General features: G+C 40.1%; 1 protein-coding gene across 2 annotated transcripts; it reads left to right on the forward strand.

Moving 5' to 3' along the window:
- Nucleotides 1-25393, forward strand: TMEM212 (transmembrane protein 212). Of its 2 annotated transcripts, none has more exons than XM_039338104.1 (4): nucleotides 1-183; nucleotides 11258-11317; nucleotides 13223-13546; nucleotides 24113-25393. In XM_039338104.1, exons 1-4 carry the CDS (start codon nucleotides 19-21, stop codon nucleotides 24131-24133), a joined length of 570 nt encoding a protein of 189 aa, XP_039194038.1. In that variant the 5' UTR covers nucleotides 1-18; the 3' UTR covers nucleotides 24134-25393. The 2 variants fall into 2 exon arrangements, with proteins under 2 accessions (XP_039194038.1, XP_039194039.1); XM_039338105.1 differs by having other exon boundaries at nucleotides 13223-13343.

The following is a 25393-nucleotide window of genomic DNA, read 5'->3' on the forward strand; positions in this document are numbered from 1 at the left end:
AAGAAGAGAGATTCGAAAATGAACACAAGGAAATTGTTTTTAGTTACTGGAAAAGTGCTCATTTCCTTTGGAATCCTAAGCCTCATTTCGGGAATTATTGCTTTTTTTCCTGTTTTTTCTTATAAACCAGGGTTTCTTGGATGGAGCATTCGCCTTGCTTCTCCCATCTGGAGTGGATATTTGGTAGGCAGAATTAATAGATGTCTCAGAAAGAATGTTGACACGGGTGTTTATTTAAATGACTGGTTTAGAAGATAACTTGGTATCTAAATTATTAGAAGTTTATTACACCAATGTATTTGGAAATACCTTGGTATTTGAGGCTTCAGTATCGTAGTTCCAGAATGCAGTTTTTCTACACTACTAATATGCAACTGGGCTGATTAATTTCTAGTGAAAATAAACAAATGGGCTGTTTAATTTCTAGTGAAAAAGTTACCCTAAGAACAAAAAGGGCTGTGAAAGCTTTTTTTTTTCCTTTCTAAGCCAAAGATGCATAAATTCTTGGTAAGCTTGGTTGTGGATTTCAGGGACTTCAAAAAGCTGTTACTAAACATAATTTGTAATATGATAGTGGAGAGAAACTATGAAATATAAACCCGAAGAGTAACTTCATTAATCATATTTACTTTTCATAATTATAAACATCAAATGAAATCAATTTCCATTTTTACACTGGCTTTATCAAGCCAATGCTTTTAAAAAGTATAGCTCAGATCAATTGCAGCTTAAAGTCAAGACAAAGTCAGGCACTTCTTTGAGATTGGTGTATGGAGATTGGGTAAATATTTGAAATACTGAAACAAAACCCATTATATGAATACATGTTTTTCATACATAAAATTACTAGTTGAATCAGTGTAAACATCTTTAAAAGAGTGCATAGAATGTGATAGAAAGAGAACAGTGAGAATGTGAAATTGGTCAAGTTCTCAGACAAATGTAACTCACTGTAGCTGCCAAACACATAAAGAACTTTAATTTCTGATCCAGAAACTTTAGTATTTTTGTCATTGAACCCAAGATTGCTTGCAAGTTTGTTTACAAGTAGTCCTTGGTTAACGATGGTAATTGGGACCAGAATTTCCATCGTTAAGCAATGCGGTCATAGTGTGATGTCATGTAACTGCATCACTTAATCCCAGCACTTGCCATTGCTGTTGTTAAGCAAGGATTGTGGTTTGTTAAGTGAGTCCTAGGATGGCTCTCAAGCAGGCAGCAGCAGGCAGGTGAATGGATTCACAAAGTGTACAGGATGGATAGTATGAAGCAATGTGAGGACTTCAGGACTGGGGACTTGGTGGCCGCTGGATGGGGGAAAGTGTGAACAGCTTTTACTGGACAGACCTGCAATTCTTTCCTGCCAACTTTCCCATTGAATTTGCTTGTGGGAAGCCTGCAGAGCAGATCATGTATGGCATTACATGACTGCAAGATGCTGCAATCGTTGTAAGTGTGAGATGGTTGCCAAGCATCCAGATCGCAATCAGGTGACCACAGGAGCGCTGGGACAGCTGGAAACTCAAGGACTGATTGTTCAGCAACACTGTAACTTTGAACGATTGTTGAATGAATGGTCGTTAAATGAGGACTACCTGTATATTTTTTTGCCTGGGCTTCTTAGGGCTGTGTAGATATCTGGGTTCAAAGGACATATGTGAATGGACCTATAATATTAATCAAGAACATTTTAAACCAAATGTGTTTTTTCCCCAAGATTGTACATCAGTTGCTGAAGGTGCAAAAGACAGCTATTTAAGCTCAGGATGGATGGGATGCAGCCTGCTTTAAGATAAGGGATTTCATCATGCAACGAGGGCATTCATGCATTTCTCCAAACACATTTTGTCCTTCAGATCTGATTCTCCACATAGCCCTCTTTTGAAGGATTACATGTTCTAAATAGTCCTATGATTAATCATGTATTTAATGTATTTAAATGTTTCAAAATAGGGGCATTGTACACAATTTAAAAGAGGGCTAATTCCAGCCACTTGGTGTGGAAGGGAGGAAAGATATATGTCATTCAGTTTTTAAATCCAGGTTCAGCCTGTTTCATCCTTTGTACTGCAGGTGAATGGCTCAGAAATCAAGAATCAAGGAGAGTTATTTGTACTACATCAGTCTTAGAAACAAGATCTTAGAGAACATGAACATTTCAGATTTCTTTTTCTTAAAATTTCATCATAGAACAGTGATGGCAAACCTTTTAGAGACTGAGTGCCCAAACTGCAACCCAAAACCCACTTATGCATCGTCGAGTGCCAGGTGGGTGTGGCCCATTGGATGGGTGTGGCCCATTGGGTGGGTGTGGCTGCAGTGGTAACAGCAGACTGGGTGGGACTAAAAAGTTCAATCAATTCCAACTTTGCAAGATCTTTTTTTTTCCTGCGAGAAGTTGAAATTGACTGAACCCCCCCCTTTTTTTTTTGCACATGGCGGAGGCCTAAAGCAAAAAAAGTTTTATAAAACCCAGCTGAAGGCCTAGGACTGGGGGGACGGCACACGTGCCCACAGAGAGGGCTCTGAGTGCCACCTCTGGCACCTGTGCCATAGGTTCGCCACCACTGTCATAGAACCTAGCAAGGATACGCACTTCCAAAAGTGCAAAACAATGTACAGTTTGTAAAGCTAGCAATTTAATTCTTCTGGCTTTCATGGTTATCTAGAAGAGGAATCTTACCTTATTGGCCTGTGATTTTTCTATATATCAGGATCAGATAGGCCACCAAGAACTCTTACATGGCTGTGAAAACCATGTGCGATATTGTTTATTAACAGCAGAGATACTAAAGATTAAGCACGTAGCAGAAGAAACCAAGGTAAAGTCAATACTTTGATAGACATTCACTAGGCTTTATGTATATGCAGACCAAGAGTAGTACACCATAGGATGCTCGTGCAAAATATTTTGACTCTGCCTTTTGTAGTCTTATAAAATTTAGCATCTATAGTAGGGGATTCCAACCTGTGATCTTAGGGACAAATACATCCAGCTCCCCAGGGTCTTGAATATGTTTCTCTTTATTTCTATAGATGTTCCTGCTAAAATGTAACTTTCAGGTTGACTGAACAGGAAAGCATTAAACACACAGGGGAGCACCTTAGAGGAAACATATTATTTAGATTTTTTTTCTGGTTTGTTCAGACTGTTTTGGCATTGAGATAGATTTGATAACCCTAATGGATGATATTTAGCAGAGAAATAAGAGATCTTTGTATACCTTTGGATACACTGACCACAGTATTCTTTTAGAGTACTCGATAAATTAGAGATCAGAAGCTCAATTTTGTTGTGTGTCCTTTTACTCTCAGAAGAACCGTTTAAGGATCAAGGGTTGCCCTATACCAGGGGTAGGCATTCTTGTCTCTTTTATGACTCGTGGACTTCAACTCCCAGAATTCCTGAGCGAGGAATTCTGGGAGTTGAAGTCCACAAGTCATAAAAGAGCCAAGGTTGCCTACCCTGCCCTATACCAACTTTTGAATTCATTGAAAAAAAAGATGATAGGGCTCTTCTGTCTATAAGCTCATTTCTGAAGTGTTTTCCTTAATTTCTAGCAATTGGGAAATGTAATTGCTTGGAACCAAATTAATTTGACCTGCTATGAAAGCTCCATAAATAGATCACGAATTAATGATATTGTGCCAATATTTTTAGCAGATTTATGTGTGGATGAAGATTTTTTTTTTTAGGGGAGGGAATGAAGCACTATTTTTTTTAAAATGAGGATGTACCATGGTACTTTAGAAATTACGGCTATTTTTTAACAGAAAAAGCCACTCTGGGAAATATTAAAATGGAACTCCAACATCATGTCTAGTTTGACCTAAGATGGTGAGGGAAGCACAGTATGAGCTTCCAAAGGGTTCTTGAATCTTTCTGATGTTCTGTATAGGTCAAAGTTCAATAATATCATTGTGAGCAGCTTCTAGATAAGCCAAAGGGTTAGTAAAACTGTTGTTGGAATTAGTAATGGCACAAAAAGTGAACAGATGCATTCGCCTGCATTTTCTCTACTAGTTTCCTGAGTAAAATTCCTTCAAGAGTAGAATTTTGGAGACTACTGTACTTTATCTTTAACTTAGGCATATTTAGTGATGAGGTGGCCACAGGCTATGTCAATATCCTGCCTTTAAATTTTCCCCAATGGTCTGCTGTTACCCACATTTACATTAAATTTTGAAGGGAAAAGAAGACATTTTGAAGGAACTCTTCCAAGTCAGCTTTTCCGGAGAAGTATTACTACAATTTTCAAGGAAAATTTCTACCATTAAAAGCCCTTGAGGAAAGAAGAGAAGTAGAAAAGAAATTCAAAGCAGATCTTTCCCAGTTAATGGGTTTTTAATTGTTGTTTTGTTTTTGCTATGAAGACACACAAATTGCACGTGTTTCCTAAGAAATTTTGCTCCCTCAGGCGAAGGAGAATATGTTACCCCATCCCCTATTTTATAATAGCCAGTTGAAATTTAGTTCAGTAGTTCTAACATGTTGGCCGATATCTCCATTATGCTTGAGAAATCTGACTGCTTAGGGGAATAGGACAGACTGTCTGGAAAACACTGGAAAACTTAGAGAAAATAGCCAAATCATATTGATACCTGCTGTCAGGCCTAAGGAACTAAGAAAGACACAAGGAATTACTTTAGAGTAGGGTCTTTATTGTTGCTCACCTATAGACAGAAATCTTGCCAGACCAAAGCATTTATTTGCATAACTCCTAGATATACACTGTGAACTGTGAGGGGACGTCCCCCTTTGCCCCTTTCCTGCATACCAGAGATTCCAAGCTTCTCTGCCTGTTTGCTTCCTGGGAAAGATCCCCACTCTCTTGCGACTATGGATTACATTCCATCCATACCTGTGCCTCTTCTTCACAAGATGCTTGCCTTAGATTGTCTAATGTAGAGATGGGGAACGAATGTCCCCTTTATGACTCGTGGACTTCAACTCCCAGAATTCCTGAGCCAGCATGGCTGGGTCAGGAATTCTGAGAGTTGAAGTCAGTGGTGGGATTCAAATATGTGAACAACGGGTTCTCTGTGTGGATTCCACTTCTGGAAGTCCATTCTGGGCCTGGGCAACAAAAAATTAGCTACCAGTTCTGCCGGACTGGTGCTAACTGGCTGAATCCTGCCACTGGTTGAAGTCCACAAGTCATAAAAGGGCCATCGTTCCCCTCCTGTGGTCTAATGGAATGGAGGCAGGAAATTGAGACAGGAGTGGGATAGGAAGGGGGGGGGGCAGGTGACTGAGAAAAAGAGAAGAATGTCAGAAGGAAAAACAAACCTGGTAAAGCAGGAAGAGGCATGTAAGCAAGAAATCCATCATTTCAACAAGGCTGTATTTTCCATATTACTTTGAAATCTTCAGCCCTACTGCTGACCTGTAGCTTAGAGCATTTTGCAAAAGAAGAAAACTAAAATGGCAGAATCTGTGGAAAAAGGGCACCCAAAAGAACAACAACAAAATCTCTGCAGAACCATACTTTCGCAATGTTTGGGCGGAAAAAGCAAAAGGGATTTCTTGCCATTACATTGAACGCAATGTGGAAACTGATAATCTAATAGCTTAAACTCTCCTCCTGGAGTTGGCCCAGCAGCCATGAAATAATCTCTTCTCTGTTCTGTTTCTCTTTGTTCCCTCCACCACATGTGTAAATGAGGGAGTCTGGGTTGGAAAGGCAGATGGTGAAAAAAAAAGGCTTCCCAAATGTTCTTATTCTGTTGTGTTATTTGTTCTGGCTAGAAACTCTGCAAGCATTTTTTTTTACCTGATATATTTTGCCAACAGTCGCTCATGACTCCAGATGTTTCTGCTTTTGTTCATGGGAACTTTTTCATGGTGTGGAAATGCCAAGATTATAATTTCAGGCTTTTATAAATTATCTACTCAAACTCTTATTTTAATGTTGCTGTAAAGACCACAAATGTGAACATCTAGATTTTTAGACTATTGGAATGGAGCATAGGAAGGAGGGGGGATTGGGCAGGGGCAGGGCGGGGAAGAAGCCTAATCAAAAACTAAAAGCCAAATCTTTATTTATCCCAGTTCAAAAATATTACCGGGTAAATGAATTGAAATTGGAACCAATGAATATTATATGTAAAGGAATGCTATAGAAGGAACGTTAATGAACTTACTAATCACACCCTCACAGTGGTTCAGGGGCCTTGGCTGGAAGGAGTGGTTCTATAAATTTGTTTAATAACGTTCTTCTTGTTCTTCTTGTGTCATATCCGTTATCGGACGTTGGCGATCATGTTGGCGATCCTGTTTTTATCAGCAGCTGCACGAAAAAGTGCTGCTGAGTTTTGTCCAAACCAGTCCCTTAGATTCTGAAGTCATGATGTTCTTCTTCTGGCTGGACCTCGTTTGCCTTCAACCTTTCTCTGGAGGATTAAATGGAGTATGCCATATTTTTCTCGGTGTCGCATCACATATCCGAAATATTCTAATTTTCATTTTTTAATTGTTTTGATGATTTCCCTTGGCTTTCCCAGGTGGCTTATCACCTCCTCATTTCTGATCTTGTCAACCCATCTGATACGTAACAGTTGCCTGTAAATCCACATTTCAAATGCTTCTAGTCTCTTCAGGTGGCCTTCTGTCAGAGACCAACTCTCTACTCCATAGAGCAGGATAGAAAAAATATAGCAACTGACAAGCCTGATTTTCTGTCTTAGGCTTATGTCGTGACTGCAGAAGACCTTTTTCATTTTGAAGAATGCTGTTCGAGCTTTCTCTATCCTTGTCTTTACTTCAGTGGTCATGTCCCAGCTTTCATGTAAATTAGAACTGAGGTGCGTGATCCTTTCAGCTTTTTCTAGTGGTATTCCTTCTGAATTTATTGGTGGTAAATTTACATTAAAAAAATTATAAATGGAACTCATCCCTAGAAGTTTTTGTTTCCTCAGCACTGGAATGCTCAGGGAATCACAATGTTACAAGTCACATGAGGAATCAAGGAAGTGGCCATTCGAAAGAGACTTGGGTTAGGAAGGGCTCTCCTGATGTTGCTGTTACTGCAAAACACTGTGTCAGGTGTAGGAAACCATGAACTGGGATACTGCTTCCTAACCCCTGCAAAACCTCTGGTGGCACAGTGGTTAGAGTGCAGTATTGCAGGCTAACTCTGCCCACAGTCTGGAGTCTTAGGCTGCACTGAGTTAGTACCAATTTATAATGCCTAGATAAGACCACACTTGAAATATTGCATCCAGTTTTGGTTGCCACCATATAAAAAAGAAACAGACTCTAGAAAGAGTGCAGAAAAGAGCAACAAAGATGATTGGGGGACTGGAGGCTGAAACAAATGAAGAACGTTCAGAAATTGTGTATGTCTAGTGTAATGAAAAGAAGGACAGTGGTAGCAGTGTTCGAATATCTAAGGGGCTGCCACAAAGAAAAGGGGGACAACCTATTCTTCAAAGCACCTGAAGGCAGGACAAGAAGAAATGGATGGAAACTGGGTTATATAAGCAGAGGCATAGAATCAAGATCACGTGAAGTATGAGTACTGCTTTATAAAAACCTAGTAAGCCCACACTTGGAGTACTGCAGCCAATTTTGGTCGCCATATCACAAAAAAGATGTTGAGAGTTTGGAAAAAATTCAGAGAAGAGCAACTAAGATGATTAAAGGCCTGGAGACTAAAACATACCAAGAACGCCTGCAGGACTTGGGTTTGGCTAGTCTAAAGAAAAGAAGAAATAGGGGAGACATGATAGCAGTGTTCCAGTATTTGAGAGGCTGTCACCAAGAAGAGGGGATCACGTTAGTCACCAAAGCACCAGAGGGAAGGACGAGAAACCATGGTTGGAAACTGATCAAAGAGAGGAAGCAACCTGGAATTAAGGAGAAACTTCACACTTTTACACTAAAAATTAAAAAAAATTTTCAATTCACCAACAATTTTTTAAAAATAAAGAAATTATTTACCTTTTTCACCTAGTCAATCACTGTACACATACCCACACATGTCAGTTGTGTAATCAAACAACAGTCGCCACACACAGTAAGCACTCAGCATGCGACCACACGACCAATCACAAGCCGAGCAGTGCCACAAGTCGAGCAGCGCCATCACAACCAGCACGGACAAAGTACGCATGCATCGGACTCGACACCCAAGCAGCCTTCATGCACCATTTTAATGATTTTGCCACCGACCTGCTATGCTCGACAGGGCAATTCTTTATTGTTGCTCGCATATTATATCTTGGGGAGAAAACATGTGTGCGTACTGAATCCATCAGAAACTAGAGCAACAGGTGCTCTCTTGAATCCTGACCCCCAAATATGAAAAGATCTTTGAAGCCAAGAGATGGATGCCAGTTTAAAGCTTAACACTCTTTGTAAATTCATGAAAGGGATGAGATTTATATTGAGTGCTTTCAGGCTGTCACTCATAGAAACAATGCAACAACTCCACACCAGCTTTCCTGAGTTCATCTATCATTAAAAAACAAACAAACAAACCACTGTGCTGAACTGAGTTATTTTGTCTTCAGTTATAGATTGCCAACTCTTTATTTCAGAGAAGATGTAAGCAAATATTTCAAGTAGGAGAGCTTGAACTTCAGGGAGAAGGAGATATTCAATACAAGCAACACTTCATCCCTTTGTAATGAAAGGACAATTTAATAAGCCATACCTATCATCCCTGATTACAAAAATAATATCAGCGGTTTGAATAATATCAGCGGCTTCTGGAAAGTGGATAAAAGCAGGGCTTTTTTTTCATAGAACGCCTAGAACGGAGTTCTGGCACCTTTTTTGGATGGCACCTTATAGGGTAGGCAAGGCGGGTTGTATGACGTGTCTGAGTTCGGGCACCTTTTTTTTTTTTTTTTTTTAGAAAAAAAGCACTGGATAAAAGAAAGTTCTTAACAGGTTTTTGGTTTTGGGTATAGAACTGTGGTGGCAGGGTTATTTCCAATCAGCAAGTTATTCGGCATGTCAGTTCCAGGGGGCACTGTCTGTTATAGAAGACTCCTGTACAGTTCATTCTCTTTTTCTGGTAATGTAGATCATTGCTATGAATAAAGAAAACCAATATCTTTTCAGACTTTAGTCCATCTCAGTCAATTTTTTTAGCGCCTAAATACAAACAATGTTGATTCTCTGCTTGTTCCCTTCTGCAAAGGGGGCCATCATTCTTGGTTATTCTTGACATTTCATAAGTTGGACAATGCCAAGTGGTTATCGTGCCAAATTGGTGTGCTGTTGCATAGCTACTTTATCAAAGTAGAAATAAATATGACATTGAGATTGCCCAGAATAGCAAACGTATATCTTCCTCCCTCTTTATTCTTTGAAATATTATAAGAGAAACGGATGACATGATAGATATATTTATATATTATAAGCACTAAGCTTATATTTTATGTACGAAGATGAAAAATTGTGCGCTCCCTTTTCCCAGACTGGCTAATGAACTGAGACTACACTCCCAGAACTCAACAATCTAAAAGGTACTTACTTTAATAAGGTTGCTCTTACTTTAAGAATTATATAAAAAAGAACAGCATTTATCAAAACAATGAGCAAATGCATACTGTATGTCTCTCATTGCATGGAGAAAATGGACAAATATCTTGCTACTATAAATAGCCTATGTAGGTTTTCATTAATGAGTACACATTAAAAGTAGAGAAATTATTATGTTCTATCCCTAACCTTTCTTCTAATAAATAATGGTAATTAGAGCTTTCAAATTCTTGTTCACCAAATTAACTCTTTCCTGTCTGGATCACAAGAAGAGAAATTTAACATATGCAATTAAATTAAATTATAATTTCCCTTATATCATCAATTGTTTTGAACCATACTATAGTGGATAGAGTAGAATAGAGTTGGAAGGGACCTTGGATGTCTTCTAATCCAACCCCCTATACCATTTTAGATAACTGGCTGTCCAGTATCTTCTTAATAACCTCCAGTGATGAAGCAACCACAACTTCTGAAGGCAAGCTGTTCCATTGTTTAATTGTTCTCACTGTTAGAAAGTTTCTCCTTAATTCCAGGCAGCTTCTCTCCTTGATTAGTTTCCATCCATTGTTTCTTGTCTTGCCTGTTGGTGCTTTGTATAATAGGTTGACCCCCTCAACTTCTTCGAGGTAGTCCCTCAAATACTGGAATAGTGCTATCATGTCCCCCCAGTCCTTCTTTTCTCTAGATTATCCAAACCCAAATCCTGCAACCGGTCTTCATATGTTTTAGTCTCCAGGCTTATGCCTTGCAGTCACATTCATCTTCTTGGCAAACTAGTTTGCTAATTATTACCATACCTTTCCATAACCATTGCTTCCAGCTTAACCACCTACAGATGGATGCAAATTTCAGAAAATCCCATTCCTTCATTCTTATTAAACTCGTGATAAAAAGATAAAGTGTTGTCTTTGGAGATGCACCCAAACATTGGCCAGTCATTTTCAAATTTGTCTATATTTAGAAGGACTATAAATTTGTTGTTGTACCCCTAGAGCAAAATTTTCTAAAACTGAGTGGCTGCTGCTCCTGATTTCTTATTTTATTCTTTGTTTATCTTTCCATTTTGGGATCAGTAAATCCCCAAATGTATACTGAACATACTGAAAATTCATTTGCCCTCAATATTTTACACTGATGCCAGGATTTAGAACTCAGACTAATAGTGTTATGAGTCAGGTCTGCAGGAGGTATGTGCTAAAGGGAACAAAATACATGAGTAAGCTATCACATGGTTCCTTACCCCATTGGAATAATCACTGGGAGTCATTATGGACTACAAATATCATTTCTACTTAATTATGGTTTAATAGGAACCTATCTAAATCTCAGTGCCAGATAAAACATATAAGAGTTTAAAAATAAATCTATAGCAAATCCCAAAGGTGCTTTTTCAAAAGGCAACTAGACTTGTCTTGTTTTTACTTGAAGACATTTCGCTTCTCATCCAAGAAAATTCTTCAGTTCTGACTGAAGAAACTGCTTGGATGAGAAGCAAAATATCTTCAAGAAAAACAAAGTCCATTTGCCTTTTGATTATCCCTTTGGGATAACCGTGACCTGCATGGCTGAAAATCACCATAGACATCTATAGCACATCCTTTCTGTGCATGATGTAGAAAGTTTTTCTAATGTTAGTGAATTTGCTTCCTTGTGCTATTTTTTTTAAAGTCTGTTCTGCAAAATACTTCAGAGAGAGCAAAGGGACTGTTAACATTGTTCACTTTATGATACAAATTCATATGTTTTCCCCTCTATCTACAGGCTGTTATTGCAGGTGTCCTTATTATTCTGGCTGAGAAACAGTGGACTTCGGGATACCTGGTAAATTTATGTAGTTATTCCATGTGATGTCACATTCTAGACAGAATTAAACTAGCATAGATACAAACTGGAAACCAATGGGTTTTTTTTTCTGCCTTAGGATATAAAATAAAAATAATGTTAGGTTTTTTGAGTTCTGTATACACAATTTAAACTTGCCCCAATTTACAAAACTGGGCGAGAGCAAGAGAGATTTATTTCCTGACTTGAAAGAACCGATAAAAGCCACATCAAACAAATCAATTCATTTTAAACAAAATAAATGTTTTGATGCTTTTTTGATGCATAGGAAATGAATAAATGAGATATGCATTTGGGGAATATCAAGTAAACATGAAAGTTCATTCTTATAAGTTCCTTAGAATATGGGTTTGAGGGCATCTCTTTGTCCGCCCAAAGACATTTAAGGTTTTTAAAATTTTATTTTGAAGAATATATGTTTGTGTGATGTGCATAGTTTCAATCACGTCATCACCACCAGCTTCACTTTTTCATTGAAACCCTGGGGACATCCCTGTTCCTCTGAAGAGTAGTGCAAAGGAAAATATTTTATATGGATGGACAGTAATAATACTGGTGGTAAAAAGGACTTGGAATGGAGATTTTTGGGGCCCATCCTCCAAAATCTTCAGCCAGTATAACAGGAAAACCATGTCAGACTTGTGAAAATGTTCATGGCTTGATTGTCTGATTCCTGACATACATGAACATTACATAGAAAATAGTTCAATACCACAGATGCTGACAGCATTATTCTAAGGTGACCAACTTTTTTACAATGAAAAGGAGGACACAAATAAATTGAAGAAAAAAAAATATCGTAAATAAAAGAAACATTTTATTCATTGCAACAATAATACAGACAACTTGCATGTGCAAAGTTTGCCAGCCGAGTGTTTTGGCGCGCTCAGCAGCAATTCCTATTTCAATTTCCTGTTGAAAAAAACCCATCAAAAAAAGGTGCCGGAACGCCGTTCTGAGCGTTCTATGAGAAAAAAAAAAGCCCTGCAGATTAGTCTTCAAATATCGAAAAGGAGGACATGTAGGAGGACACTTTTTGAGGGAGGACAGAACTTACAAAAGGAGGACTGTCCTCCTTAAAGGAGGATGGTTGGTCACCTTTATTATTCTGTGAAGACATGAAAAGTGAAATCAAAAGTTAATTTAGTTTTGAATGTCATAGCCCAGTGATAGCGAACCTTTTAGAGACTGAGTGCCCAAAAACTGGGCCCGCCCCTGCTCCACCCCCTGCCCTGTCCTGCCCCCACCCTGCCTCCACCCCACCTGCCCACAGGGCCACTCAACACCTCCAGGGCCCGCCGCAAATCGCCCAGGCAGCCTAGCAGCGCTATGGTGGCCACGCCCTCTCCCCGCGGACTGCAGCATCAACTATGCACGATGGGGTATGAGTGCAGAGTCTTGTCTACGCTGCCTGGCTGCCATGTCCTTGGCTGCACTGCTCCACATGGGCCACCCTTGGGGGTGACTCTCCTCCAGGGGGGTTGCTGGTGAGGGGGTCATGGGGGAGGCAAGGCTGGGGCAGCAGCATGTGTACCCACAGAGAGGGCTCCAAGTGCTGCCTCTGGCACCAGTGCCATAGGTTCGCCACTACTGTCATAGCCTGTGTTTGTCCAAATTTACACAATAGCAGATCTTGTTTCTTGGCAATAGGTGTTTAAAATTGCAATTTACCTTTCCAAGTTCAGTGTGCTTCTTTTGATTTTTGGTAGTGTTTGTGATTCCGAAGGCATCAAAGAACAAAAACAATGTCAAAAGATAGATGAGAACATCACTAGCTGTTAATAGGCAAAAAGATTGCTTAGGAATCAGCAGAAAGAAACACGACTATTTTGTGACTATTTTATGATGGCCAAATGTGACCACAGACTTTTGTTTCTATTGCAGTGGGAGGCTGCTTTTGCCTTTAGCATCTTCAATGTCATCAGCTCTCCTGTTCAAGGCGCTATCACAATGGCATCTCTTCTTCTGGGCCCCTACTGCTATTATTCTTTTGCTGGGGTTTCAGGTACAAACTACCTCAGTTATGCCATTTCATCATTTTTTCCTTATGGCAAGTTTGCTTCTTCATGCAAAGATCCATTGCATTATGAGTGGTATCACCTGGTGCTGCAAATTCTAGACCTCATTTCTGGCCTTGTCATTCTAAGTGCATCTTTGATCACTGTGGTCAAGCTCACAACAAGACTCTTCCAATTTGGACATTTAAATGTGAGTATTAATCCAGAGCTGGGGTAGTTATTGCCAAGCGCATTAAGATCCGTTCATATAGTGAGGGCTTTTGCACCGATCCCATGGATCAATTAAAATCTATCCCATTTTAACATGTCTTTTTGAAAGGTGGCTTTTTGTCCTTTTTCGCATGGCTTTGTTTTAAAATATCTAGAAGATCAGAGGCTGAGGAAATTGAGTTGAATATGTTTACTTAATTGCTCAAAATGGCCTTACTTTTCTTCCTTTTATATTTGGGATGTTGAAGTGTTAGTACCACTTTATAATGCCCTGGTAAGACCACACTTGGACTATTACATCCAGTTTTGGTTGCCATCATATAAAAAAGATGTTGAGACTCTAGAACAGGGGTATCAAACTGCCGGCCTGTGGGCCGGACGCGTCATCGCGAAACCGCGCCCACCCCATTGCCGGCAATGGCAAAAAAGTTCTGATACATAGCGTGACGTCGCGAGTTTGACATGTCTGCTCCAGAAAGAGTGCAGAGAAGAACAACAAAGATGATCAGGGGACTAGAGGCTAAAACATATAAAGAACAGTTGCTGGAATTGGTTTTGTCTAGTTTAATTTTAAAAAAAGGACTAGGGGGTGACATGATAGCAGTGTTCCAATATTTGAGGGCCTGTCACAAAGAAGAGGGGGTCAACCTATTCTCCAAATCATCTGAAGACAGAAGCAAGGGATGGAAACTAATCAAGGAAAGAAGCAACATAAAACTAGGGAGAAATTTCCTGATAGAACAATTAATCAGTGGAACAACATGCCTCCAGAAGTTGTGAATGCTCCAACACTGGAAGTTTTAAAGAAGAGATTGGAGAACCTTTTGTCTGAAATGGTATAAGGTTTCCTGCCTGAGCAGAGGGTTGGACTGGAAGATCTCCAAGATCCCTTCCAACTCTGTTATTTAAAATATCCACCTGTTCCCAATAGCCTGAGGCCATTGTGAATACTATCTCATCATTGCTTCTTAAGGTGCCAAGATGTTTCAGATTAAAAGCTATCAACCCTCCTTGCACCACATGATGTTATACAGGAGGAGTCAATAAGATGTTAGCTTTCTGGATCTACTGGGAGCAAAATTCCCATTTTTTTTCTTTACATTAGGTGGTGGCTGGTGTCTTTTTTTTTTCATATTTAGTAGCCTTGTGTGTTTTTTTCTTTTGCACCTAAAGTTGAACCTGTCTTAGATATCAGGATTTATTTATTTATTTACACTGGAATCTGTCTTCCTGTAACTTAAATCCATCCTGTGTTTGGAACGCAACAATGAGCAACTCCATGCTTTCTTCTACATTAGAGCCTTTAAGACAGTTCTTAAACATGGGTAATTATCTCCAGAGGGCTAATTTGGGCTTATCTTGGGAGTAATGGAGCAGTTTACAATTGATTGTGAGTTAAAAATCCAGTTTGGAAATGATGTTGCTGAAAAGTTGTATTGTCTGTATTTTTCTTTTGGGTGTGTTTGTGTGAAGGCAGTAATGGCATTATTCATGACCAGGAAAAGAGGTCATTGGGCCAAACAGTTTAAGAACCATTACTTTAAGATGTTTGAATGTTACTATTATCCTGCTTCCCATCATACTGAGAAGCTCGACACCATCAACCTCAGTCTCTCTCCCTGGAGAACTTCGCTTCTTCCAGTTTCTTTGAATCAGATACAATATTTAAGACAGAGTCTGCTTGATGAGTGCAAAATACATCTAGTTCCATCTAGTTCTGTGTCATCTGTGTCAGTTTAATAAACTCTGACTCCACTTTTTCATCCAAGTCAGTAATGAAAAGGTTGATGGAAATTGGGCTGAGCAGTTGAAGCCTATCTGATATACCACTCTAATTTGATAAAAAAAACTGCTGATGACTATGCTTTGAGTAGCAGTTTCAAGCTATCTATGGACCTACTTATGCCATCCAGCCTACATTTAACCAGATTGCTAGCCAGAACGTTGTATGATATTCTGTTATTTGCTTTGCTCCCTATTATTTTTTCTGAGGCTTTACTAAATAAGGAAACAGTGCTACTTCAATGAATCCAGGCCTGGAAGTCAAAAATTCAGAATTAAACAGCTGGGTGTTAAAAATAAGAACAAGAAATCTGCAAACCACTAAACTATGCAGTTGTTTATCTCTCTCAAGGGCCTTATTTATAGCATTCCAGAATCGTTGGCCTTCTTCACAGGAGACCTGAAATGACCTTTCACAATTATTGGGAAAATTGATGATTTTCTACCCCACTTTCCTGCTTCTTGATCCAGAAGCAATAAGATCAACCAGTTCCTTTCCTTCTTCTTTGGGTCTGCAATAGAAATATCAGTAGAACTACTCATAGGCTTTAAGCCAAAAGTGGAGTGTAATGCCTTGAAAACCAATATGCACTGAGTATGTGTGTGTATTTAATCATTAAACAGCCTATGAATTTGAATTTGAGAACATAGTTCTGACAGCTGCAGGATTATAGCTCTACTTAATGCACAGCAGTTCCTAAGGCACGTTAGATCCAGATAGGATGATCCAGTACTGTTTCTACCAAATTTAAATCAAGCATGCAGGAACTGGACATGGACATGGAATTTTTATTTCGGTAGAGCTGGGCAGGTAAGAAGAAAATGTTCAATATTTCTTCCCTTCCCTTCCCTCTGCTCCTCCTCTCCAGTCTCTTACTGCTTTTCTCTCAATAGAAATTAGAGCCTCACCAAGGAAAACAACAAAACCCTATAGAGAAGAGCAAGCATTAGTGCATTTGTTTATAGGATTCTGGTTTTAGCTTTGTTCTCATTATGAACTAAGATCTCAAGCTCATCAGTCAGACAGGAATGAGCAGGATAATTATCTTGGAAGCCGATTTATGTTCCACATCACACTAAGAATAAACTATGGACTTCATAAAGCAAAGTAGTTTCTAAATCTACAACAGAAAACCAATCAAGGTTTTCTGATTCACATTGCTCTGTCAGCAGCAACACCTAAAATAGATTTTATTAAATTTATGTATTTATTAAATTTGTTTGCCATCCATCTCACCACAATAATACCTAAATAGGTTGTTAAAAAATCTAGTTTTAGAAAAACCAGAAGTAGGATTGGGATGATCTGCCATATTATAGCCCAGTGATGGCGAACCTTTTCGAGACCGAGTGCCCAAACTGCAACCCAAAACCCACTTATGTATTGTCAGGTGCCAAGTAGGCATGGCCCATTGGGGGGGTGCGGTCCATAGGGTGAGTGTGGTCCATTGGGTGGGTGTGGTCCATTGGGTGGGCGTGGCTGTGGTCGTAACGGCAGACTGGGTGGGACTAAAAAGTTCAATCAATCAATTCCAACTTTGCAAGATCTTTTTTCCCCCGCGAGAAGTTGTAATTGATTGATTGATTGAACCTTTTTTTTTTTTTGCACATGGCAGAGGCCTAAAGCGAAAAGGTTTTATAAAACCCAGGTGAAGGCCTAGGACTGGGGCGACGGTGCATGTGCCCACAAAGAGGGCTCTGCGTGCTACCTGTGGCACACATGCCGTAGGTTCACTACCATGTTTATAGCCTGTTCCTTTAAATCTTAGAAGATGTCTTAGTCCAGTGGTTCTCAACCTTTCTAATGCCGCGATCCCATAATACAGTTCCCCATGTTGTGGTGACCCCCAACCACTTATACATCATCGGGTGCCGGGGCGTGGCCAAAGAAAAGGGGGAAAAATGGCGGACAGCCTTGTTTGGCGACCCCCGTGAAATGGTCATTTGACCCCAAATGGGGTCCCGACTCACAGGTTGAGAACCACTGGACTAGAACATCTTTAAGGTCCCTTCCAGCCCTATGATTCCACGATTCTGATTCTATGAACATTATACTTTATTCTGTGTTGGTCACACCCTACCAAGATCCTGAACCTTCATTTTGGGCCCCACAGTTTAAAAAAGAACTCAGAAAAATTGCAAGAGATCCAGAGAAAGACCAGAGAGGCGATCAAGAGCTTAAAATGGAATCTTAGAATAATAGAGCTGGAAGGGACCATGGAGGTCTTCTAGTCCAACCCCCTGCTCAAGCAGGAAGCCCTGTGTCATTTCAGACAAATGGTTGTCCCATCTCTTTTTAAAAGCCTTCAGTGATAGAGCACCCACAACCTCTGAAGGCAATCCGTTCCATTGGTTGATTGCTCTCACCGTTAGGAAATTTCTCCTTAATTTTAGGTTGCTTCTCTCCTTGGTTAGTTTCTTGTCTTGCCTTTTGGTGCTTTGGAAAATAGTTTACTCCCCTCGTCTTTCTAGGAGCCCCACAAATATTGGAACACTGCTATCAGGTCCCCCCAGCCCTTCTTTTCATTAGACTAGACATTTTACATGGAAAGATTGAGGGAAATGGAGATGTTTAGCTTTGAAAAAAAAAAGTGATGAAGAGGATGTGCATTTGCTCATTTCCAAGCCGATGACACTGGCTGAGGGTGTTTTCATTGGGATTTCCATATTAAGCAAGTGATTGGACTTTATGGCAGTGGTTCTCAACCTTTTTAATGCCGCGACCCCCAACTGGTCGTAAGTCGAGGACTACTCAACCAGTCGTAAGTCAAGGACTACTCAACTGGTGCAGCACCGTTTGCAGAATGGGACTTTTGGCGGGCTCAGCAGGGCAGAGACAGCCTGGACAATTCCTATTGGCTTTTGAAAGCCAATAGAATTAGACTCTATTCAAGAGAGTCTATTCTATTGGCTTTCAAAAGCCAATAGAATAAAAGGGAGTAGCACAGCTAAGGAAAAGGGGGAAAAATGGCGGACTGCGTTGTTTGGCGACCCCCGTGAAATGGTCGTTCGACCCCAAATGGGGTCCCGACCCACAGGTTGAGAACCACTGTCTTAGTCTTTCATATCAGCTAAATGCAATGTGGTTGTGTTTATAATAAACCAGTGGCTTATCCTGGTTATGGGAGCAAAATACTTTTCTAACTGTTTTGAGGGATGTGGCCACATGACAGTGCTTCTATCACATCCATAATCCACTGCTAGGGCAGTTGAGAACCCTTTTTAGTTGCTGTAGCTTGTAAGTGGTGTTTTCCTTGGGGGTTTTTTTTGATATAAAACATCCCATGCTGACAATTTAAGGCATCTTGGGGATGAGTCATGGGATGATATCATCAGGAAAAGCAATCTACTGAGTTCCACTTAGCCTTGTAATTCCACTGTGGAAACGTTCCCTTCCCATTCAGTGACTGAAGATTACATCTTCAGGCTATTTTTACCATCATTGGATTATCAGTCTCCCATAAAACTGACTGATTTATCAGACAGAGTCCTGTTCCTGTTTGTGTGTATCATGTTATGTATGTGAATATTTGTATGGTAGCGAAACTGCATGGGACATATAAAAATAAAGGAGTCCCTGTGGATTTTACTCCGCTAGTCATTGCCAACTATAGGGGGCGGTGTTCATCTCTGTTTCAAGGCCACTGAGCCAAGCGCTGTCCAAAGACGTTTCTGCAGTCATGAGGCCAGCATGATGTCACAGAGTGCTGTTACCTTCCCACCTAAGTGGTACCTATATATCTACTCGCATCTGCATGCTTTCAAAATGCTAGGATGGCAGGAGCTGGGGCATTGATGGGAATTCACCCTGTCGCATGGCGCTTGAGTCTCAAACCTGGGCTGCCAGCTTTCCAGCCAACATATACATATATACACAAAAATATGGAACAGGGGAGAAAAGAAGTGCTCTGCTGGCCAAAAATAATTAATGGAGGAAACTGGTTTTAAGAGAGAGAAAGGAGACAAAAATCCTGAGGCAAAGCAGCACTGAGAGCTCTCTGAGTGGGCCTTTTTCTGCTTTATATTTCAAATCACAGTTCTTGAAATCAGTCATTCAGAATGGCGGGGAGGGGGGGTTGAGATAAATATGGGTATATTGAACTTCTGTAATAAGACTATCAATTTACTGGAAGATCGATACTGTGTCAGAAGAAACACATAATGAATGATGAAAAATTAAGACTAAATAGGTGAATATTAAAAAAAAAATTAAAGCTTGGCACACATGCCAACTTGAGAGAAGGGAAGTGGTTAGTTTTCCTGCTAACCTGGTTCTACCAATCACTGCCCTGAAACTATGCTGCCTTAAATTGTGTGAGTACAGCAACACTGCCCATTGTTGAGACACTATAAAAATTGGGGGTGGGCAATACAACTTATTTCCCAACTCATGAATGGCTAGCAAATATATTATAGTGATTGTGGGGAAAAGCCTGAGGTTTTTGAGTCCTGACATAAAATGCTAAGCATCCTTAGTGTTAACACTGGTGAGCTTTACTTGGCCTAGTGTGTAATGCAATCCAGCCTGTTTGGTTAGAGTATAGATCAAGATATGGTACCTCCCAGAGAGTGTGGTTAGGGGAATTGTGTAATTGCAGCTGTTGCAATGGTAGAAAATTTCTCCGCAAGTTTTCCCCCTTGTTCCGTTGAATAGAAGAAAATATGCTTTCAAAAGTCTTTCAGAGAAGAGAATTTTACGCTTTTGAACAGAGCAGGATGTTCTTGCCTTTATTCAGGGACAAGACAACTGAGAAATGTGTTCGAATGTCCTGACTTCTATTGTGCTATAATCAGCCTAGCAGTCTGCAGCTGCTTTTAGGGTTAAATGGTAAGGGATTTATGCTTCCATTAAATCCCAAGAGAAGACAGCATGATGACACAGCTCTTCCGGGTTTTTTTAAGCACTGGTACGACCAGTAAGTACTAAATCAGATTCCTGTCCTTGAGCAATAATCTGAGAATTTCTCTTTCCCCTGGATAAATTCAGAGAAATGTTCTCTTCCCCAGTCCCTCTGCCCACACATCTGGTGGAGAATTTGGAAAAGCCATTTGGATCCGGCTCTAAATTTGTCTGCATCACTAAGCCAAATTCTAGCTGCATCTTTCCAAAGTCAAGTTTGCAAAGTTGCCTTTGGTTATTATTCAGACCATACAGTCAAATTGAATTAACTCATTTCTGCCCTCTGAAGCCAAAACAGAGAGGACAAAATGCATTTACAGAGCGCTTTACTAAGCCAGATGTTGCGTCAAAATGCAGAAGAAAATCAGCACAGCAAAGAAAGTTTTGTGGAGCACTCACAAAAAAAGTCAGCAAGTGGGTAGGGCCACGTACCAGAAGACAATATAACAGATGGTAGCTGCTAGTAGTGGATCCTGGCTGATCTCAGAACAACTAAGCAGGACCAGATCTTGTTAGCCACTGAATGATGAACATCATTGCAAGAGAGTATCAGGAAATCCTAGGACAGAGAGATAGATTGGAAGATTGAAAGAATCCTAACTTTAAAAAAAATGCTGAGGTTTTTTTTCCTAGACCAGTGGTGGCGAACCTATGGCACGGGTGCCAGAGGCGGCACTCAGAGCCCTCTCTGTGGGCACTTGTGCCATCGCCCTAGTCCTAGGCCTTCAGCTGGGTTTTATAAAACCTTTTCGCTTTAGGCCTCTGCTGCCATGTACAAAAAAAAAAAGGTTCTATCAATCAGTCAATTTCAACTTGTCGCGGGAAAAAAAAGATCTTGCAAAGTTGGAATTGATTGATTGAACTTTTTAGTCCCACCTACTCTGCTGTTACCACCGCAGCCATGTCCACCCAATGGGCCACACCCACCCAATGGGCCACACCCACCCAGCACCTGACAATGCAGAAGTGGGATTTGGTTTGCAGTTTGGGCACTCGGTCTCTAAAAGATTCGCCATCACTGCTCTATAGACTTGTGTCAATCCATCAATGATACATTTGTGATACTAGTTTTGGAACAGTAATGTATTACAAGGTGAATATAAATGAGTAGTGTGAGGTGGCTATATATAAAAGAAAACTATGGTTTTTTTTTAAAGTTTGTGCTGGTATCAAAGAGTTTTCAGTCTCCAGTCCATTTTCTTTTTCACTGGGCAGATCCCTTCTCCAGTATTGGGTTCAGTTCTGGACACCGTACTTTAAGAAAGATTCAGGGAAACTGGAAGAGATTTGAAGAAAGGCACCAAAGATGATCAGAGGCCTGGAAACTAAGATATTAATTAATCTCTTTCAGAGAGGAGCTCTGGGGGGGGGGGGGTGAGAAGAGATGGAAAGACCAAAATATTGAGCCTTGAAACAAGACCAGTGAGAAGAAATTGGACAATACTGTTTAAATACCTAAAACTATATTACAGAAAGGTCAAGACCTCTTCTCCACCATTCCTGGATAATGTACAGAGAGGATCATGGATTTAAGTACAGGAAAGCAGATTCTGACTGAACGTTGGGGGAAACGGTCTTTACAGAAGAGCAGTTCAACAGTGCAACCAGTTACCCCAAATGGTGGATTTCTTTTTTTCCCTGAATGTGTTTAAAGGGTATCTGAACTTGGATTTCAAAGGGCAAAAACAAATCAGCTTCCTTTTAATAAAATTGGTTAGATGCTACCAGACTCCTGATTTTTGACTAATGCAGTTCTTCTCCTACATTTTGATTCTAGATGTCTGCTCAGAACAGGAGTTGGACATGAAGAATTGGAATGGTTCCTTCCAATTCTGTTTCTTTGATTTAAGAATGCAAATGTGAAACAGCCGTTGGTCAAGATCAGTGTTTTCCTTGGCACAGTCTGAATGGGAAATGAAAGGTTCAAAACAGTGTCTCCCAACATTGACAATTTCCAGGAGGGTGAACCTCAATTTCTAGAATACAACAGCCAGCACAGCCATTGAGAATACTAGGAGTAGGTCCACTCACCTAGAACTTGCTAGGATTGGGAATGATTGACCCAGAAATTCTCAGCCAAATATGGCCAACTAACAGGGATCATCATTTCTTTTTCTTCTTCTTCAAAGAACCATTCCTTCCTCCACTAATTGTGATCTTCCAGCTTGTTTTCATTTAATTATTGGAAGCGGGAGATGAGGGAGGGTGAAGACAAGAACAGCTGTGAATAGACACAGAGACAGCAATATTGCAGGAGCTTTTCAGACTTGATCCCAGACAGCTTCTTTAAAATAAAAGAAGAAAAGAACACTTGTTAAAACAAACATCAGTCTCACTTTGAGGGGTAAAAGAGTTCATGAAAAGAGAATGGTTTACTATGCATTAAAAATATCATTTAGTAAAACCATGGATAGAGTCAATAGCAAGAGAGAGAGAGAGAGAGAGAGAGAGAGAGAGAGAGAGAGAGAGAGAGAGAGAGAGGGAGGGAGAGGGAGAGAGAGAGAGAGAGAGAAAGAGAGGAATATATCTATCTCTGTGGGTGATTTGGAAAGTTTCTACCTTTCAGAGTTACCAGGGTATAATGATAAGGATTTAATAAGATTCTGTCCCAGGGTCTTTAGCTTCCCAAGGAAGAGGGAAGCCAAAGGCCCTGGTAAGTGTGATAAGTAAAAAATTTTTTTTAAAAAAAAAACAAAACTATTTATTTGAGGGCAAGCTGACCTTCTGATGGCTTCATGGATACATTTGTATAGTTTTTGGCAATAAAATACAAGTAGTTTGCCATTGTCCATATCTAAGCTCAGCATATTCTGGAGAGGTCAAAAAAGGCAAGATGGCAGCCTCACCTCTTTTGCAGTTGTATTAACATTGACAGTACACATTGATAAAGGGGTGCATTTGCCACTGTCTTGTCTTTTATGATCTCCAACCCCACCATAGCAGACAATGCTGTCCAATAAGCTTTAACAACTTCCTGATCTAACTCAAAGCCTAGAGCAGGGGTCTTCAGACTTGGCCCTTTTATGACTTGTGGACTTCAACTCCCAGAATTCCTCAGCCAGCGTGCCTGGTGGAAGAATTCTGGGAGTTGAAGTCCACAAGTCATAAAAGGGCCAAGTTTGAAGACCCCTGGCCTAAAGTGAGGCCAATAACCTCCCCCCCCCCAAACTGCTTTTGCACAGGCATAGGATTTAGTATTGGCAGCTCAAACACTCAGGCAAACACAAAAAGAGTGCTTGATCTGGCAGAAATTGTATTTAATTCGAAGTAATTATCCCAATGGGGGTGCCCACAGGATACAGTCCAAAGAATCAAGATGGTGTAGCTCTGATTATTATCATCTTGACTTTTTTTAATCATAACCTGTAGACATTTTTCCATCTAAATATGTTGCTGCTTCTGTCCAGTCTGTACAGGTGGTCCTCAACGTATGACCACAATTGACACCAAAATTTCTGTTGTAAAGTGAGACATTTGTTAAGTGAGTTTTGCCCCATTTTATGATCTTTCTTGCCTTAGTTGTTAAGTGTATCACTGCAGTGGATAAATTAGTAACATGGTTGTTAAGTGAATCTGGCTTCCCCATTGACTTTGCTTGTCAGAAGGTCACAAAAGGTGATCACATGATCTTGGGACACAGCAACAGTCTTAAATATGAACCAGTTGTCCAGCATTTGAATTTTGATCAAACAATCATGGGGATGGTACAAAGATTGTAATTGTAAAAAATGGTCATAAGTCACTTTTTTCAGTGCTGTTGTAACTTAGAACAGTCATTAAATGAACTGTTGTAAGTCGAGGACTACCTGTACTTAACTGTATGACTGATCAAATGAAATATTTCATGTAGCCTTTTCTTTATAGGGAGAAAGGAATTCATGGTGATCCGGGACCTCCTTACATCTGGACTGAGCTTCATGGAGGTGCTTGAATGTCAACACCACAACAGGAATAATTGCCAACTAATCTCCAGTTAAATGATACAATAAACATTTTAATTTAGATGCATAATCATCTAGGAACATAGATTCTTAAAAATCCAAATAGCGTTGTAAACCATTGTAAACAATAAGCTTCTGGTACAGAAATCTGCATTTTTTGTCTATTTCAGCTGTATGAAATTTGTTTTCAAAATGGCCACCCACATTCTCTTAAGATTCTCTTAAGAACATCTAACAAAGGAAGATCAACCACCTCCTAAGGCAGGTCTGTTCCATTGTTGAACAGTTCTTATCATTCAGACATTTTTTCCTGATGCCCAGCTGCAATGTACTTCCTTGTAAATAAACCATTGTTTTCTGTCCTGATTTCTGAACAACTATGACTAATTCTATCCCTCTTTTACATGATGGTCTTTCAGATAGAGATAGTTCTCACATTACATCCATTCAATGACCATTCAAAGTTGAAGGGGCACTTATGACAGGCTTCAGAGTTGCATCAGTTGCAACATCTCACGTGATTGTGGTCATGTGATTGTGATTCGGAGTTTGGCAACCAGCTCACAATTGCAACATTGCAGTGTCCCACAATCATGTGATCACCATTTGTGACCTTCCCTGCCAGCATCCCATAAGCAAAATCAATGGGAAAATCTGAGAGAAGTCACACAGTAAGTTGCTCCTGCAAGTTGTTCTTCCCTGGGTGATAGGAGGATACTGCCCTCCATAGCTCCTCTCTACACTCCATAAAACCCACCCAGCCCCTCACCCCCCTTCTTGCATCCACCCGTACTATCCACATGTGACTGGCTATGAAGGCCATCTGCTGAGAAATTAGTGAACTTCCTTGTGCAGTTGTTGGCCACTCTGAAATTAGACTGCAGGACTACATGGGCAATTGATCTGCTTATATTCTTCTGAAGACAGTTCAAGTTTCTGCAGACTTTTGTTCTCCAGACTAAACTCATCTGATGCCTCCAACCATTCTTCATATGGTTTTCCTTTCAGCTCCCTTATCATCTCAATTGCTCTTCTCTAGAAATGCTCTACTTTGTCAATATCTTTATTAAGCTGTGCGCCCAAAACTGGACACATTGTTCTGAATGTAGATTGATTAATGAAGAATGGAGAGGAACAATTATTTCTTTTTGATGAGCATATCAATGACCTCACTTTCACTGTATTCCAACAGTAATCTTCTATA

The sequence above is a fragment of the Crotalus tigris genome, unplaced genomic scaffold (genome assembly GCF_016545835.1).
Source record: "Crotalus tigris isolate CLP2741 ecotype Arizona unplaced genomic scaffold, ASM1654583v1 scf7180000017549.6302385, whole genome shotgun sequence".
Taxonomy (NCBI): domain Eukaryota; kingdom Metazoa; phylum Chordata; class Lepidosauria; order Squamata; family Viperidae; genus Crotalus; species Crotalus tigris.